Below are 20,308 nucleotides of genomic sequence, written 5' to 3' on the forward strand. Positions count from 1 at the left end.
CGGATTCATATGGCTTTGGGAATGAGTATTAGATGGATTGGAGGAGAGGGGAAGCGAGATTCGACTCTCGGCTTCGAGCGGTTTGCGATTGCAGAGTCAGCGTCGATCGACACCAGGAGGGTGTCGGTCAACACCAGGAGGGTGTCGGTCAACACTAGTGAGCAGCATCGGTCGACACTGTGGGTAGTGTCGGTCGACACCAAGTGCCAGTGTCGGTCAACACTTGGTTGGTGTCGGTCGACACCTCCCTTCCAGCGAGACTATGTTTGCTTCCTGGTTTGTTGATTGTTTTGGACATTGGTATCTCAGTTGCTTGTGTGTATAGCCCAGTAGATGGGAGGATTGCCTCACTGAGTGTTTATTAAATACTCATGCATCTCAATTTGTGTTTGTGGTGCAGGTAAAGGCAAAGTGTGATCGTGGAATCAAGGCGATGAAGAGGAGGATGTTCTAGGGACTAGATTGGTTGTTGTTTGGCTTGCTATGCTCCTAGAGTTGAGTCATTAGAATGTGGTTTAGGTTGCTGGTTCTATGATTCATGTTGTTTGGAATATTGGATATTTTATTGGTTTATTGATACTGGTTATGTTATCTGCTGTTGTGTGTTTGTAGTTAGGCGGCTAGTGGGTATGGGACCACTAGTTCAGATTATTATTAGTATTATATTTATTATTTATTATTTATTATAAAAAAACTGGTCGGGTTGTTTAAATTTGGTATCAGAACCCTTACGGTTCTAGGTTTTGTGTTGTAGATGTTTGGGATTTGCATGCTTTGATTGATTATGTGAGTTAGTCAATTGTGTGTGGCATGGAGTCCTAGAACATCCTCTTCGAGCCTACTATGTGATTCCACGGTGAGTTATGTTTTTGTCTACTATATAATTGCTTGTTAGCCTCTGTTCTTGGAAGTGCAGTGGTTAAAGGTGTTTGAGTTGTTGGCCGTGGACAGGGATGTGGTCCAGAGTTTCACGAGGAGGCACGTCAGAGGGTCGAGATGATTGCTTGGCGGATTTGTTGGAGTGTTGTTAGAGTAGTTACCGAGAGGGGGTACCAGTGCAGGCTCCAGTTGTGCCGCATGTGGTGGGGTGCAGCCGAGGGCTGCAGATGTTGAGGAGTTTCCATCATATGTTAGGAGGATGGAGCAGTTGTAGATGATCAGTACGAGATTCTTCTCGAGAGGTATCAAGCCGAAAGAGGCGGTTAGGTGGACTTATGCAGTTGGAGCAGATATTTCTCTGTTAGATGGGTAATTCAGTTGGAAATTAGAAGTTGAGTGGGCAGGTGTAAAATTGTAATGTTTTACTCAGACCACAGGAGGTACTTTTGGTCGGGAGATGTTTATAATCGTTAAGGATTGTTGCTACTGAGGGGTGGTGTCCCTGAATACTGATAGCTCGAGGGGCTAGGGGCTCCGAGAGTGGTAAAGGAGACGATGTTTTCCTAAGGGGATGAGTAGTTCTTCTGATACCGAGATCTTTAGGATTGTGGTCCAAAGGTGAGACGGTATAACTTGAAGACGCTGGTCTGAGAGTGAGATCGATATGGCCTGAAGGTTGCGACCTAAGGGTGGAGGAGTTGGGAGCAAACAATGCCTAGGACGTGAGTATAAACATAACAACGGAATGTAGACCTCGAGAGTTGATGGTGGTTTAATCTTGGATTTTAGTTCTGTGGCCGATGTGCTTACTGGTGTTACTGGAGGTCCAGCGGGTGTGTGTGGTGACAGTTTTGGTCAGACCGAGATGACCGTATTGTAGATTTTCTGACAATGTTGTTGGAGAAGATTGAATAAGATGATTAGTTCTTATGAAATCTTGATGTGGAATGGGTTAAGGGATAATGTGATGTGGTCACAGATGAGATGATCAGTTCTCAAGGATTTTTGATTGGTGATATTCAGGTGGCGGCGAGTTGATGTTTGCTTACTTGATTATTAGTTTAGTAGAGCTGGGGAAGTAACAAGAGGATTTGTTGAGCAAGGGATTCTTTCGGCCTATCACTTCCCCGTGGGGAGCGCCGGTGTTGTTTGTTAAGAAGAAGGACGGAAGTCTATGCTTGTGTTTAGATTAACGGGGTTTGAACCGGGTCACTGTGAAGACCAAGTACCCTGTTCCCAGGATCAATGAGTTGTTGGATCAGTTGAGAGGTGCTACTTGGTTCTCATAGCTAGATCTGGCGTCGGGTTATCATCAGATACTGATAGGTGAGGCAGATGTTAGGAAGACTGCATTCAGGACGAGGTATGCACACTATGAGTTTGTGGTGATGTCGTTTGGTTTGACTAACGTGCCAGCAACGTTTATGAGATTGATAAACAGCGTGTTTCAAGGGTTTTGGGATGTGTCTGTCATCATTTTCATCGACGATATCCTGGTTTATTCCAAGAGTTGTGAGAAGCATGCAATGCATTTGAGAGCAGTTCTGGAGAAGCTGCCGGAGTAGAAGTTGTTTGCTAAGTTGAGCAAGTGTAGTTTCTGGCATCATGAGATGGGTTTTCTGGTTCATATTGTTTTTGCAGATAGGGTTTCTGTAGATCCGGAGAAGATTCAGGCTATTAGAGATTCGCCCAGACCGCATAATGCCACAGAAATCAAGAGTTTCCTTGGTTTTGCAGGTTACTACAGGAGATTTGTGCAGGGTTTTGCAAGCAAGGCACATCCGATGACTAAGTTGACAGGGAAGGATGTTCCTTTTGTTTGGTCACATGAGTGTGAGGAGGGCTTTGCAAGCGTAAAGGAGATGTTGACTACTATGCCGCCAATATTGGCTTTGCCTGAGCAGGGAGAACCCTATTTGGTTTATACTGATGCATCCAGAGTTGGTTTGGGGTGTGTGTTGATGGAGCATGGGAAGGTGATTGCTTACGCTTCGCGAAAGTTGCGGAAACATGAGGACAACTATCCTACTCATGATTTGGAGATGGCTGCTGTAGTTTTTGCCCTGAAGATTTGGAGATCTTATCTTTATGGTGAAACAGTGCAGGTGTTTACAGATCATAAGAGCCTGAAGTATATATTAACTCAGCCTCAGCTGAATTTGAGGCAGAGGCGGTGGATGGAGTTGGTGGCGGATTATGATTTGGAGATAGTCTATCACCCTGGTAAGGCTAACTTGGTTGCAGATGCTCTGAGTCGGAAGAGGTCAGCTTCGGCTCAGGAGCAGGTTATGGAGTCTCTGATAGGAGAGATCAGTGCGTTGAGTTTGTGTGCGGTTTCAAAGAAGCCGTTGGGTTTGGAGGCGGCTGATAGAGTAGATCTTCTTAGCAGAGTGCGGTTGGCTCAGAAGAAGGATTTGGGGCTGGTGGATGCCTTAAAGGATGTTGATTCTGAGTATCAGTTTTCGGCTAACGGTACTATTTTGGTGCATGGGCGGATTTGTGTGCCCAAGGATGAGGAGCTGAGACATGAGATCTTGAGGGAGGCTCATGCGAGCAAGTTTTCTATTCATCCAGGAGCGACTAAGATGTACCGTGATCTCAAGAGGTACTATCACTAGGTCAGGATGAAGAAGGATGTAGCTAGTTGGGTCGTGAGGTGCCATGTTTGCCAGCTAGTGAAGGCTGAGCATCAGGTTCCAGGCGGGTTACTGAAGAGTCTACCTATTCCCGAGTGGAAGTGGGATATGATTATTATGGATTTTGTGGTAGGATTTTCAGTGTCTCAGACCTTTGATGCTATTTGGGTCATTGTGGACCGGTTGACTAAGTCGGCACATTTTCTGGTCATTAAGAAGACAGATGGAGCAGCGGTCTTGGCTAAGAAATATGTGAGGGAGATAGTTAGGTTTCATGGGGTGCCAGCGAGTATTGTGTCTGATAGGGATTCTAAGTTCACTTCAGTGTTCTGGAGGGCATTTCAGGCATAGATGGGCACTAAGGTGCATATGAGTACAACTTATCATCCCCAGACAGATGGAGAGTCAGAGAGGACGATCCAGACGTTGGAGGATTTGCTGAGGATGTGTGTGTTGGATTGGGGTGGCCATTGGGCAGATCACCTAAACCTGGTAGAGTTTGCTTACAACAACAGTTATCAGGCGAGTATTGGGATGACTCCTTATGAGGCTTTGTATGGGAGGCCACGTCGTACACCGTTATGCTGGACTCAGGTGGGGGAGAGAAGCATGTATGGTGCTAGTTTTGTTCAGGAGACCTTAGAGAAGATTCAGGTTCTCAAGTTGAACATGAAAGAAGCTTAGGATCGGCAGAGGAGTTATCCCGATAGGAGGGAAGAGACAGAGTGTACCTCAAGATGGCCATGTTGCGGGGTCCAAACAGGTCATTGTCAGAGATTAAGTTGAGTCCAAAGTATATGGGTACGTTCAGAGTGATTGAGCGGGTGGGACCGGTAGCATATAGGTTGGAATTGCCTGAGGTTATGCGTGCGTTCCACAAGGTTTTCCATGTGTCTGTGTTGCGGAAGTGTCTCCGTGAGGATGATCAGTTGTTGGCTAATATTCCTGAGGACCTTAGTCCAACATGACTTTGGAGGCGAGACCAGTGAGGGTTCTCGAGAGGAGGATCAAGGAACTTCGGAAGAAGAAGATTCCTTTGATGAGAATCTTTTAGGACCGTGATGGTGTTGAGGAGCAGACTTGGGAGCCATAGGCGAGGATGAAGGCAAGGTTCAAGAAGTGGTATGAGAAGCAAGCCGCAACTTGAGCTTGTCTAGCGTGGTCCCAGCTGTAGTCCGTGGCTAGAGCGGGAATGGAGTATTCCAGCCCATCTCTCTTGTTTACTTGGTCACTTAGGGTGGTTGGTTGTGCAACTAAGTAACAAGATGAGGTGGTGTTCAGAGTACGAAGTTTCCGTGAGGTGTGGTTAAAGAGGGAAAGTTTCGTGAAAGAGAATTTTCTAAAAGAAGAAAGTTTCCAAAAGTGGAAAGTTCTAAAAATGGAAAATTTTATGTGAGTTAGAATTTGTCCATTTTTAGTGGTTATGAGCCTTGTGTGGCATTCGTGGCGGACTTTTGAGTCATTGTGCTTGTGTGTAGCGGTCTTTTGAGATATTGCGTGGCCTTTGTGGCGGGCTGTTTAGCCAATTGTGTGGCCTTTGTGGGGCTGTTTAGCCAATGTGCATGTTTAGGTGGTCTTTCAGGATGTGTATTCTTCGTGACGGTCTTTCGGGACGTGTGGCCTATTGAGGCAATCCTTCGGGATGAGTGGTCTTTGTGACGGTCCTTCGGGATGTATGGTATTCGTGACGGTCCTTAGGGACAAGTGGTCTTCGTGACGGTCCTTCTGGACGAGTAGTCTTCGTGACGGTCCTTCGGGACAAGTGGTCTTTGTGATGGTCCGGTTGAGGATATTTGTTTGGCGTTTGTAGCGGTTGTGGCGATCCTGTTTAGGACATTTGTTTGGCCTTTGTGGCGGCCCTTGTGGCATGTATATGATCCTTGTGTGGTCATGGGATATTCCAGTGAGGGGATATGTGGTTGGTAGGACATTGTGATGTTTTATGCGAGCCACGGGAAGGAAACCTGGTTAGGGATAGGACTCAGAAGTGTTCAGAATTGTTTGCTCGCGACTCTTGGGGGACTTAAGTTCTCCTAGTACTGCCATATTCTCAGACTTTGTGGCTTGAGAGTATGGTTGGTATTTCAACTTCGACTGACGATCCGGGGGCGCGCTGTAGGAGGGTGTCGGTCGACACCAGTGAGCAGCATCGGTCGACACTGTGGGGTAGTGTCGGTCGACACCAAGTGCCAGTGTCGGTCGACACTTGGATGGTGTCGGTCGACACTTCCCTTCCAGCAAGACTATGTTTGCTTCCTGGTTTGTATGCTTTGTTTGTTGATTGTTTTGGACATTGGTATCTCAGTTGTTTGTGTGTATAGCTCAGTAGATGGGAGGATTGCCTCAATGAGTGTTTATTAAATACTCATGCATCTCAATTTGTGTTTGTGGTGCAGGTAAAGGCAAAGTGTGATCGTGGAATCAAGGCGATGAAGGGGAGGATGTTCGAGGGAATCGATTGGTTATTGTCTGGCTTGCTAGGTTCCTAGAGTTGAGTCATTAGAATGTGGTTTAGTTTGCTGGTTCTATGATTCATGTTGTTTGGAATATTGGATATTTATTGGTTTATTGGTATTGGTTATGTTATCCGCTGTTGTGTGTTTGTGGTTAGGTGGCTATTGGGTATGAGACCACTAGTTTAGATTATTATTAGTACTAGGTTTTGAACCCACGCGTAGCGTGGGTTTATTTGATATACTTTGATAAAAAATTATATATGATTGATTACGGTAATAAAATATTATCTCATAAAAAAAATTAAAATTAGTACTAAAGAAAAAAATTAAATTTCAGATACATAATTTTTTAAAATACAAAAATCAGTTGTGTTATAAAATCAAATCTAATAAAAAAATCATAAATTTAACTTAACATCCAGACGAGGCAAATCAAACTGATGATCTCACATATCCTAAACCATTTTCTTTGACCACCAGAAAAACGAAACAATTTTATAATCATGAGTTTAACTTGTTTTCATATTTAATTGATCGCTACCACCTATGTTTTCGTGTTTTTTATTCAATGTTTTCTTATTCTTCATATTCTTTCTTGTCATTTTCATTGTTAAATTTTGTGTTAATTGTCATCGTAACTTTTACCGTTTGGTTCTTCGTTATACTCTTTTTCTTCTTCTTCCTCGTCAACTTCTTCACATTCTTCCACTGAAAAACCTTTTTTTAGACTACCACACAACTTGTTAACCCATCAAACTCCAAGAACAAAATCATTTCTTTTCTCATAAAATTTGTGAAATTCATGATTACCAGCATAGTCAACACATGCAGCCAATTATTGACAATTTTATCCATATACTTATCTGGTTTTAGATCCACGCGTTTAGAAACTTCTCAAACCAAAATCCTTACTTGGTTCATAATATTTTAAAAACATAATAAAATATACTAATAATTATTTATTTAATATGAATCATATGATATATAGAAATATGAGTACACTATAAGAACATATTAATTATAAATAAATAATATCAATTATATTATATCATCAAATAATATCAACCGTATCATATTATCAAATAACCGTAAATGTATTTAAATGTAACCGTTTGTTAAACGGTGCTGGTTAAGGTTACAAAAATTTCTAACCATAACCGATGGTTAATAAACCTTAACCGTGACAACCGTAACCCTGGTCATGCCTATGTATAGCTAATAAAACATGTGTGTTTGTCGTCCATCTTTCTTCTTTAAACCTCAAAATTTGACTCAAACATCAAATTAAGGTCTTGCGATGTCAATCCTTCTTCCTTAGACCCAAAAATAAAAAATTAATGAAAGAATATCAACTCATCTATAAAATCATACACAAAAATATGTTTTATAGCTCATAAGAAATAAAAATCACAAATGTAGATAAATAAGATAATTTATGTTTTGCATCAATATTTATAATATTTTAAACTTTTAAAAGGTTTCGAAATATAAAATTTGAACCTTTTAAAAATTTTCAATATTGATAATATTTTAAACTTTTCAAATTTAAAACTTATAATATTTAAAAACTTTTTAAAAGCTAAGAACTTTTAAAAGTTTCAATATTTATAATATTTAAACTTTTAAAATTTTTAAATATTATAATAGTATTTGAAACTGTTTAAAGTTTTAATTTGATCAAATAAAAAACCTGATCAAACTAAATAAAACTTTTAAACTTGGACGCCTGATAAATCAAGTTTTCCTGCTCATTCGTTGTTGGAATCATATTAATCTTATTTATATTGGTTCTGATCCATTGTCTAAAAAATTTCTAGCCGATGTGGGATATTGTGCTTAGTTCTTTGATTTCCATAAATTTAAAATTTTCCTTTTTCTAAAAAAATCCATAAATTTAAAAAATGTTAATGAATGACATGTCAAATCATGATAGGTTGTTTAAAATAATTTTTAATATAGAAAATTCTGGAATTTGTATAAAATGTTAATAAGTGATATGTCAAATTTCTATTGGTTGTTTAAAATCCTATGTGAACGTCCTTAGGAGCTTATAGGTCCTACTTTTTATTAGTATAGATTATATTTATTATTTATTATAAAAAAATAGGTCTGGTTGTTTCTAATTATTTTATAAAATTATATTTGACTTTTAATTCTTCACAATTGAGTTGCAGTGAAATCCCGCGCAAAATTGTGTTTTACATGTTTATGGATTTATAAAAAAATAAAAAATAAAAAAAGGAAACAGAATTAACTCAAGCCTAACCTAATAGGTCCAACAATTATTGAAGTCTATTTTGCTTAATTTTTGCATGTGAAGGAAATGAAGAAAAAAGCAATATTTACAAGAAAACATATACATATCAGAACATAAAAGCACATCTTGTAACTGATATTTTTAATGAACTATTATACTTTTAAAATAATATATTATTGGTCAAAATCAAATTTGTAAAAGAAGAGACATAAAAGAGGTAAAATATATATATATATATATATATCCCCTATATAATAAAACGGAAGTACACGACATTTTTTTGTAGACTATATAATATATATATTTATGATTTTTTGGTTATAAATTTGTGACATAGGTTTATCATAATATACGGGTTAGTCTGATTTTTGGTAAGTAAGGATAGTATGGATTTAGTTAATTATAGTAACATATAAATCAATTATAGATAACATTTAAAAAATAAGAAAATCTCTCAACCTAATTAAAACAAAAATATGTGATTCTTCTTTCACATTTATTTTATTTTATATTTAAATAATTTTAATTTTTTATCTAATATATTTAGTTAATAAAATTTATGATTTTTTCTGCATATGATGTAATTTTTTTTTTTTTAAACAGACATATATTGCTCAATTGATGAATAAAAAAATATACAAAATGCCCTACATCACCTAAGAAAACTAGGCAAAGATTCAAAGTCATATTAATAAAAAAGAGAACAAAATGATTTTGAATACGAATGAATAGAAACCTTGATTTATCAGGCATTGAAATTAAAAAATTTATGCAGTTTATTATGGTTCTTTATTTTAAAGAATTTCAACTTTTAATAACTTTAAAAATTCAATTGTATTGTAAACTCTTATCCTCCGGTTTAGGCAACCAGTTTTGGAGTTATTTTCTAGATTAATGTTTGGTTGAAAAAAAAAATCAAATGTGTAACTTTTTAAAATTGTAAAGATTATTAATATTTCAATTATTAAAACATTTATCATTTTATAAAATGTTTAAGATATGAATAATATTTAAACTTTATAAGAAGTTCAAATATTATAAGTATTTTAATTTCTAAAATAATAAATTTTATTCAAAGATTTTAAATTTTAATAATATATACGAATTAAAATATTACACGACGGGTTATATGGCTAGACATGTTTGAGTAGATATTAATAGAAACTTAAAATATCATTAATTCGGTGCTACATGGATAAAATATCATCTCATTATTTTGTTAAAAATATGAATATTAGATTAATAGACGTATCTAATTAAATCGATTAATTAATACTGTAACAAAATAATTAATATGCGGTATAGTATAGGTTAAGTCATATAATTAACAATCAAAATACAATATATAATTTTAAAAACTAAACAAATCAAATAAAATTAACAAACAGAAATTAATATTTTTATCAAATAACTTAAACTGCAGTATACCGCGGGTCAAAATCTAGATCTACTAGATTAGATCTTACAAAATAGATGTTATTTTCATAAGTTATATTCAACATATGATTTCATAGCATAGTGTTTGAGCATAAAAAAAATTAAAACAAATAAACAATCATATATATAACACTTTAAATAAAAATTACAAAATAAATAAGATAAATGTTAACCCGTGCTAGAGCACGGGTCCAATTCTAGTATATATCTATAAGAGGACAAAATCATCTTTCTGCATCACTTTGCAAATTCATAAAACCATGAGGAAATGGTGGATACATCAAACATCCATTGACCCTTGAAAATTTACAGTTAAAACCTAAATGGTGAACCACATATGTTTTACGACAATGGAAACACTTCTTCTGCATATTCATGTAAAATGCACATGCCTTTATCTACGGCTACGGATCTTTCTCCGCCAGAAACCACCATTATAAGCAAGCATAGTTACCTTAAATTTCTTGATTAAGCATAGGCGTAATGCATACGTGTGAGATCATTTATATAGCAAGCTCATGATTTGGATCAATCAGACTTTTTAAAAGATTAAAATCAGAGTAACAATGTTTTGCTTACACTACATTAAATCACATAACATGGTTTCTGGATAAATTGCGGCATTTTCAGCGTGATTAATACTTGAGAATTGAGATTCACATTCTTGAATCAGCATTGTCTGTGCCTTGTCCTTTGCCACGTTGTATTCTTGAGGTTAACATGAAATGTGAAACACTTGAAACGAGGCTAATTAATTATTCTCTCTTAAAAAAATGTTGAGAGGTAAGGATGAGATCTGCACGAATGGCATAACCTTCAAGAGCAGACAAGCCAGCTCTCGTTCATGTTTTAAGTAAGCACTCATGCAACGCAGCGCATCTCAATGCCTTAAGAAAATTTAAAAGTTGGGCTGTGAGGACGGTTGGCAAAAGATATTGCAGAGATATTTTATCTTTATACTAGATAAGATGCTTTTTGCCACCTTGGAAGGGGAACATTGCATTGATGATTCGAATTTTTTAACCTCATAATCTCTCTTTCCTAATGGTGTATATAAGTATCGACCGGAGAGGCATTGAGAAGGCAGAACAAACATCTTAAGCTCTCTCAACATCTTCTCTTTGATCAAGAAACAAAGAACTTTAGATCAACAAAAATGGCAGTCATCTTCCATATTCGATCTAACAGCCTTCCCTCTAGACTTCACCCACAAGCTGCTCATGTTGATGAGCAGTTGGCCCGATTAAGATCTTCCGAAGAAGCTTCAACATCTTCCAGCTCCTCTATCTGCCAAAAACTTGACAACCTTCAGGATCTACACGAGTCTCTTGACAAGCTTATTCGTCTACCTGTCACACAACACGCTCTATCTCAAGAGAAGAACAAGAAAGCTGTCGAGCAGCTTCTTGATGGATCTCTACGGATCCTGGATTTGTGCAACATTTCCAAGGATGCTTTGTCTCAGATGAAAGAGGGTCTCATGGAGATCCAATCGATTCTACGAAGAAAGCGAGGAGATCTATCGGGAGAGGTCAAGAAATACTTAGCCTCAAGAAGATCCCTAAAGAAGTCATTCCAAAAGGTCCTCAAGAGTTTGAAGGTCAAACAAGACCAAGAATGTAATGACGAATCTTTGGCAGCTTTTGGAGAAGCTAAAACTATTACAGTGACCCTTTTTGATTCTCTGTTCTCCTTCATGTCCGGATCAAAGTCTTGTGGCAAATGGTCATTGGTCTCAAAGCTAATGAACCAGAAGAAGGTCTCATGTGAAGCGCAAGAAAACGAATTTACAAGGGTGGACTCCGAGTTTCAATCTGAAAAGAGTTTGAAGATGGAGGATGTTCAGGTGCTAGAGTCATGCATTCAAGATCTTGAAGATGGACTTGAATCTCTCTCCAAGTCTTTGATTAAATACAGAGTCTCGATTCTTAACATCTTAGGCCATTAATATATGCCTATAAATTTTGTACACATACTAAAGAAAAATTAATAGAAACTAATTCAAGATTTCTCATATAATTTTGTGTTTTTTATTATTTTTTTTCAACCAAACATTAATAAATTAAAAAAGAACTCCAAGAGTGGTTGCCCAAACAGGAGGATAAAAGTTTACAAAAGTTGATTCAGAAGTTAAACATCTTGAAGACCGAGCAAGACAATCTGCCCTTACGTTGACATCTCGAGGGATCCTGACTAGGGTGAAGGAAGGGTAAGAAGATCGGAGCAATCCAAAATCCTCCAACAAATTGGAGAAAGCGGGCCAATCGTTTGGCGTCTGCACCATCGCAACTAACTCTGCACAGCCCGTCTCAAAGGCCTGACAAACTACTCCAGCCTCCAGTAAAGAACCCATAGCCCAGATCAGTGCTTGTAATTCTGCGTGTAAGGGAGTAAGGCCTCTTCGGTGACTCCGTGCTCCCAAGAGGAGCGTTGAATCTTCTCCACTGCAACACCACCAGCCCATACCCTGAAAAGGATCCGTACTTTTCCATGAACCATCAATCTGACACCGGGGGAAGAAGCCCCTGTCCTCCACTAAAGGCAGAGGATCCAAATAACGCGCCGAGTATGATTTGGCCTCCTCCCACAATAATTTATCATTAGCCGCTTGATTCAAGATTTCAGATGGCTCTACCTTGATACCTTGGAAAATCTTTTTGATCCTATCTTTCCAAACTGACCAGACAATCCAGGAGAGACGAAGGGCTATATCCAAAGCCCCAGATTGGGAAGAAGCCCGCCAGAATATGAAATCTAAATTTGCATACATCGAGTCATATGGAAAACCTCCCTGGTCTAGCACTACTGGGGACATCTCCCAAATGCACCGCGACTGAGGGCACTCAAAGAGCGCATGGTTTATAGTCTCTACTGCAGAGTCACATCTCTTACACAGAGCATCACACCGGACACCCCGATACGCCAGCCGTTCTAACACGGGAAGAGTACCCGACCCAATCTGCCAGAAAAAGTGTTGAATCCTCGAGGGAACATCTAATTTCCATGACTGAGCCCGCAAGGGCACACATGTCGGCCAATACTCAACATCCGCAATTAGTTCTCGGGCCAACCGGTAACCTGATTTGACCGAATACTTCCTTGATTTAGTAAAATGCCATACTAATCTATCCGGCTGAGAAGTATTACTGACCGGCATACTCCGAATAAGATAGATATCCGCTGGATCAAAAAACTCCTCAAGGATAGGCAAATGCCAGTCCTTCGTAACTGGATTAATTAAATGGTTAACCATTAAACTCAGCAGCCACAACCTCCCCCGACCATTCGCTGGTCTTGGACGAATATCTGGCAACCATGGATCACGCCAAACCGAAATCAAACAACCGGAACCTACCGCCCATCTCGCTCCCTGTTCCACCAATCCCTTAGTGGAATAAATGCTCCTCCATGCAAATGAAGGGTTGTTTGGTTTCTTAGCCATAAGAGGATGTTTGTTCCGGAAATATCGTCCTTTCATCACCAGGGCCATTAAGGAAGTCGGATTATGAATTAAGCGCCAAAACTGTTTGGTCAGCATGGCTTCATTGAATTGTTCCAAAGCTCAGAAGCCTAACCCTCCTTCACATTTATCTTTACACAATCTATCCCAAGAAACCCAGTGCATACCTCGAGCCTTATCATTAGACTTCCACCAGAAGGTAGCTATAGCACTCGTTAATTTAGATGTCAAATCCTGAGGTAGTTTGTAACATGACATAACATGGGTGGGGAGAGCCAAAACCACCGATTTAATCATAATCTCCTTACCACCCTTTGATAAACACTTGGCGGGCCAACCATTTACTCGATCGTCCAATCGATCCTTAACGTAACTAAAAACCTTAGCTTTCGAGCCTTGCAGGTTTTCGGGGATACCCAAATAAGAACCCATACCGCCTTCCTTAGAAATACCAATAACTGATTTCAACTGGGATCGTATATCAGCAGGAACCTTTTTGCCAAACATGATAGAGGATTTAGCCAGATTAACCTCCTGTCCTGAGGCTCTACCATAACTGCCAATTATGTCCATTACCGTCCTACATTCATTCGCATTTGCCTTACAAAAAAACAGGCTATCATCCGCGAACAACAAATGCGAAACCATAGGACTATCACGGGCGATGGTAATACCCGTTAATTTCTTCTCCCGTTCAGCCTTTTTAAGATTAGCTATCTAGACCTCTGTGCAAAGTATAAATAAATATGGCGAAAGAGGATCCCCCTGACGTAATCCCCTATGTGGTCTAATAAAGCCTCGGGGCTGGCCATTCAAAAGAACCTGATACGACACCGACGAGACACACCACATGATCCATGAAATTCATTTCCTGTCAAATCCTAATTGAATCAAAACCGCCTCCAAAAAATCTCATTCAACCCGATCATACGCCTTACTCAAGTCCGTTTTAAATGCCAAAAACTCCGAATTACACCGACAGTTAGTATTTAGCCCGTGGAACATCTCTTGAGCCAGAAGAATATTATCTGTAATTAAGCGACCAGAAACAAAGGCTGATTGTGTTTCTAAAACCAGAAGAGGCAATAGACGCTTCAGGCGAAAACACAATACTTTAGAAATAATTTTGTAGCTCACATTGCATAGACTAATCGGCCTAAACTCCGCCATCCGCTGCGGGCGTTCGACTTTAGGAATGAGACAAATATTAGTCTCATTTAATAGTGGATCAAAACTACCAGTTCGAAAAAATTCCTTAACCAAAGCCACTAAATCCTCTTTGAGAGAGGGCCAGAACCTCTGAAAAAACAGCGCCGTCATTCCATCAGGGCCTGGGGTTTTCTCCGGATGCATAGCAAACAAAGCCTTTCGGACTTCCCCTTCCGAGATATCCCGAATTAAAGCTCTATTCATACTATACTATCTGTAATAATTGGGTTAATTGCTTGTAGCAATTCTGAAATACCCCCACCATCAGATTTCTTAAACAGGTCCTCAAAATATGTTGTAGCAATATGCTCCATACCCGTAGGTGATTCAACCCAAACGTTATCGGCATCAAATAAACCAACTATCCTATTACGCACCCGACGTTGTTTGGTAGATGCATGGAAATAGGTGGTGTTTTTATCCCCAACCCTTAACCAAAACTTCCTACTCTTTTGTTGCCAATAAATCTCTTTCAATTTCCCGAATTTCCTCCGGCGTAATCGAATCATCCATCTTCGCATCTTGTAGCGTCGTCTTCAAAGACGAAATAATCGAAGGGCCAGTGCTGACATTATTTTTCCGCCACCAAGAAATCGAATTCCTATAATTCCTTATTTTGTCGACAAAGCCCGGAATCCGAAAATTCCTTGTCCGATTCCACCCTGACTCAACCGCACCAACTAATCCCTCCTTCCCCAACCAACGCTTATCAAACCTGAACTGCCTCTGCCGTCTCCGGACAGTCGTTAAACATGTAGCTAGAATTGGACAATGATCTGAACCGATCATCTCCAGATAATCAACTTTCGAATTTGGAAAGAATCTGTGCCAGTCCTCGTTACCCAAAGCCCGATCTAATCGGCACCGAACCACCTGATTATTACAACGGTTCCCTCGCCAGGACAATTGTTCCCCATAACAGGGAAATTCCAGCATCCCACAATGTCGAAGCATAGAAATAAATGGCTTAAAGGAAGATGCTGAGCGCAAGGCACCCCCTTGCTTCTCATGATTTCCAACTAATTCATTAAAATCTCCAATTATAAACCAGGAATCAATGCGGAATGAACCAATATCCGTTAATTTATCCCAAACTTTGTCACGGTGTTGGGGGACCGGATCCCCATAAACAAAAGACATAAATACAATTTGTTGCCCAATTGAAGCTTGTGTATCAATAACGCGATCGTTATCAAAATGGATAGAAAGATAATTTTGTGTTATTCATTCTGAATTTTATTCTGAAAAATGGAATACATACCTTAAACTTAATAAGGAATTTGAAATCTATACTAAATTTTTTAAGTGTTTGAAATGTATCTTATATATTTCACTAAATGACTATTTTTAACTAATAATTAATTAAACGTAAAAAAATAAACACAAAATAATTAAATTAATTTTTATGTTAGAAAGTTATTTTAAAAAATCACTGTTTATAAATTAGATATTGAAAAAAATAGATAATGATGAAGTAATTTATTATGGATAATATCAATCAATAACAAAAATTCAAATCAAATAAAAGAAATAAAAATGAGATTTTATAAAACATAAACAATACAAAAAAGGACAAAATCAAATTAGTGGCAGTCAAATAAATTTTTATTTAAAATTTCGAAGAATCACACTTAACATTTTACCAAAACAAGAATTTCGTAGAATCACAGTTTACCGTCTACGAGGAGATCTTGAAAGGAAGTTATGCGAACAAGAAACTTCGTAAAATCACGTACAATATCTAAATGCAGTTTCCAATAAAATAGAGATTTTAGTTAACTGTTAAATAACAATTATTTAGAAATTGATTTTACAACTAAATTATATTGTTATTAAATCTTCTAAATCGTGTATCACGATCAAATAATCTGTTACTCAATTGTGATTAAAAATATGGTATTATTTAGTAATTTAATTTTAAAATTTATTATATATAATTTAAAATAAAATTAATTAGTATTATTCTTTTATGATTTATGTTAGTAAATACTTTAGATAATATTAGTTTTAAATAAATATATAAATCACTATTAATTCTTCAAATTTTTTCATTTAATAAACAATTTTTGAAAAATAATTATATATTTTAACTTTTTTTGATAATTATCAAGTTTAAGAAAATAATAAAAAATTGTGAGCTTTTAGAAAATTAATTAACAGTTCAAACAAATTGAGTATGAAACAAATCAATTAATAAAAAATAAATCGACTTTTTTAATATACGTCAACAAAAAAAACATAAATCAGCAGGAATAAAATATAAGTCTACTAAGACCAAACACATCGACGGAAAAAAATCTAAGTCAACAAACAAAACAAACAAGTCAACATCATCAAAAGTCGATTATGTAAAAAACAATCAAACTAAAAAAAAGTCAACAGTTTTAAAATAAATCGATGGATCAATAAATAAGTCGACAAAAATTAAACTTAAGTCGACAGTTTTTTGTTGATTTGTTTATTTATTGTTGACTGATTATTACATTTTACATTGATTTATTAATAAGGTCGATATTTTGAAATTAACAAAAAAAATAAGTCAACCGTTAAAGAAATCGACTATGTTAAAAATTTACTAGCTATAACCTAAGTCAACTGTTTAAATATAAGTCGATGATGAAGATAATTAAGTCAATAAAAGTAAAAAACAAAACGATTGTTCAAAAATTCGACATTATAAACAAATCATGATTGATTAAAATAAGTCTAAAAATTTGATATATTTATATATATTATAAATTGTATAATCTTGAATTATTAATTTTTAAATAAATTTAAATCTAAATAATATAAACAAAAATATTTAAATTCTTCTTTTTTTATTCAAAATTATAAGATAAAAAATTGATTCATGTAATCATTATTTAAAATACAATAAATACGTTTTCATTATAATTTTTATTTATTAAAAAATTTATTTCGAATTTAACCATTTTTAAAAGTAATTTATTTTTAAAGTTTAATTATTTTTAAATATAAATTAAGTTTTATTATTTTTATTTAATAGTTAAGATTGTTTAATAATAAGGGTATTTCTGTCTATTTTCATTTCAAAATGTGTTGTTTTCAAATAATTATAATGGTAAGTATAGTTTTCAAATTTCTTATAAGATTTGCTGTATTTATAAAAATCTCCCTTTATTCTATTATTATCCAGGAACAAGTTTAGTTCGGAATCAAGAAAACAAATGTAATTTCAAATAATCTACCATTGGCTTTTGAACCATCCCAAATTTCACGGTTTAGGCTTCTCACCGTAACAATTTATGTTGTTAGCTTGAGTCCACAAAACTTTTGTGCCAAGATTGCTCATAACTATATATAATCATGTGTGAAATCACATGCTTTCAGCAAAGAATCTCTCTTCATGTCTTATGTCTATATGGTGAAACAAAATGGATATGAAATCAAAACCTATGAATTAGTTTTTTTTTTCTTTTCCTGTATGGGATTGTTGAACAAGCTGCCTTAAGTATGGAAAATTGTTTATTCCTGTCCCATTCTTATCATTTTTAAAATAGAGCAAATGATGATAAGGAAATCAAAGAAAATATATTAACTTTTGTGTTTTTTTTTTTTTTGACAAAGAACAAATATATCAACTAATATGAAAATAGATTAATAATATCTTTCTGGTAGCACATTAATTAAGAAGGATTAGAGGTATATGAGGAATACTATTATATATTTTACGCAAAAAATGTAACAAATAACAAATAACAATCAAATGAATGCCATGTGAATTAGAAAAAAAATTCAGATTCTATGTTCTTGTTTCTTGAAACGTCGTAGTTCTTTTATAGTAAAAAAAAAACGTTTTCATTTCTATGGATATTTGTTTGAAATTTTTTGAATACATGCCTTAAACTTAATAGGAAATTTGGAATCTACACTAATTTTTTTTGAGTCTTTGAAATGTACATTATGCATTGCCCTAAATGACTATTTTGTCCTCAATTACAAATTATTAAAAATAAATACAATTTAATTAAGTTAATTCATAAAAAAAAATTAAAAACATTGTGTAAACTAAATATTTGGAATTTTGCTCAATTGTTTTTGAAAATGATGAATTGATTTATTATATATAATATTAATCAGTAAATAAAATATTTAATTCAGATAAAATAAACGAAATCTGCCCTTAATTAATAATTAATTAAACATTAAAAATAAACACAAAATAATTAAATTAATTTATGTTAGAATATGATTTACAAAAATCACGGTTTATAAACTAGATATTGAAAAAAATTAGATAATGATGAAGTAGTTTATTATGGATAATATTAATCAATCACGAAAACTAAAATTCAGATAAAAGAAATAAAAATGATCATGGATCACGATCCAATAATCTGTTACTCAATTGTGATTAAAAATCTGGTATTATTTAGTAATTTAATTTTGAAAATTTACTATATAAAAATTAAAATAAAATTAATTAGAATTACTCTTTTACAATTTATGTTTAGTAAATACTTTTAGATAATATTAGTTTTAAATAAATTTATAAATCACTAATAATTCTTCCAATTTTTTTATTTAATAAAAAAGTTTTAAAAAATAATTCTATTTTTTAATTTATTTTGGTAATTATCAAGCTTAATAAAATAATAAAAAATTGTGAGCTTTTAAAAAATAAATCAACAGTTCAAAAAATCAACTATGTAACAAATCAATTAATAAAAAAATAAATCGACTTTTTTAATATAAGTCAACAAACAAAAAACATAAATCAACATGAATAAAATATTAGTCTACAGTTCAAAAAGTCAATCATATTAATAAGTTAACTTAAAATGAAATAAGTCTATTAAGACCAAACAAATAGACGGGAAAAAATATAAGTCAAAAAACAAAACAAACAAGTCAACATCAACAAAAGTCGACTATGTAAAAAAACAATCAAACAAAAAAAAAGTGGACAGTTTTATAATAAATCGACGGAAAAATAAATAAGTCGACAAAAATTAAACTTAAGTCAACCATTCAAAATATCGACCTTATTAATAAATCAACGTAGAATGTAACAAGTCAACAATAAATAATCAAAACAACAAAAAACAAATATAAATCGATGAACAAAAAAAATATGTCAACCGTTAAAAAAATCGACTATGTTAAAAATCTACTAGCATAACATAAGTCAACTTTTTAAATATAAGTCGATGACGAAGATAATTAAGTCAATAGAAGTGAAAAACAAAATGATTGTTCAAAAAGTCGACATTATAAATAAATCAACATTGATCAAAATAAGTCTAAAATATTGATATATATATATAATATTATAAATTGTATAATCTTGAGTTATTTATTTTTAAATAAATTTAAATCTAAATAATATCAACAAAAATATTTAAATTCTTCTTTTTTTATTCAAAATTATAAGATCAAAAATTGATTCATGTAATCATTATTTAAAATATAATAAATACGCTTTTGTTATAATTTTAATTTATTGAATAATTTATTTCAAATGTAACCATTTTTAAAAGTAATTTGTTTTTAAAGTTTAATTATTTTTAAATATAAATTAAGTTTTTCTTATTTTTATTTAATTGTTAAAATTGTTTAATAATAAAGATATTTCTGTCTATTTTCATTTCAAAATGTGTAGTTTTCAAATAACTATAATATTAAATGTAGTTTTCAAATTTCTTATAAGATTTGGTGTATTTTTATAAAAATCTCCAGAATCTGAAAAACAAAAGTGTTCCAGGGCTAAGTGTCCTAAGCTGTTTAGAGCAAAGAGAGATCCAATCCAAAGTCTTAGTGACTCTAGAATCTGAAAAACCTCCTTGTCCAAAGTCTTCTCGGACTTAAATTCAGAACCAATCATTGTGAATTTGTTTGTTTGTGCTTCACAAGAGACTTTTTTCTTGTTCATTAGCTTTGTGACCAGTGAGCATTGGTCACAAACTTTGGATCCATATAGATAGAATCAAACAGAGCAATTGTGGCAGCTTCT

At 34.8% G+C, this 20,308-nt stretch overlaps 2 protein-coding genes across 2 annotated transcripts; one reads left to right on the top strand and one right to left on the bottom strand.

The window, feature by feature from the left end:
- Nucleotides 1-10,767: 10,767 nt before the first annotated feature.
- On the top strand, nt 10,768-11,684 carry LOC104767011 (uncharacterized). Its single transcript, XM_010491021.3, has one exon. It carries the CDS (start codon nt 10,822-10,824, stop codon nt 11,611-11,613), a length of 792 nt encoding a protein of 263 aa, XP_010489323.2. The 5' UTR covers nt 10,768-10,821; the 3' UTR covers nt 11,614-11,684.
- A 3,094-nt stretch (nt 11,685-14,778) lies between these two features.
- Nucleotides 14,779-15,270, bottom strand: LOC147920869 (uncharacterized). The gene has a single exon (XM_087501269.1). It carries the CDS (start codon nt 15,268-15,270, stop codon nt 14,779-14,781), a length of 492 nt encoding a protein of 163 aa, XP_087357395.1.
- Nucleotides 15,271-20,308: the final 5,038 nt, after the last annotated feature.

Source organism: Camelina sativa, chromosome 19, assembly GCF_030686135.1.
Source record: "Camelina sativa cultivar CO46 ecotype springtype chromosome 19, ASM3068613v1".
Lineage (NCBI taxonomy): Eukaryota > Viridiplantae > Streptophyta > Magnoliopsida > Brassicales > Brassicaceae > Camelina > Camelina sativa.

What these genes read in the sequence shown, in the direction of transcription:
- LOC147920869 (XM_087501269.1), bottom strand. Translation starts at nt 15,270, where the DNA reads ATGCTGGAATTTCCCTGTTATGGGGAACAATTGTCCTGGCGAGGGAAC.
- LOC104767011 (XM_010491021.3), top strand. Translation starts at nt 10,822, where the DNA reads ATGGCAGTCATCTTCCATATTCGATCTAACAGCCTTCCCTCTAGACTT.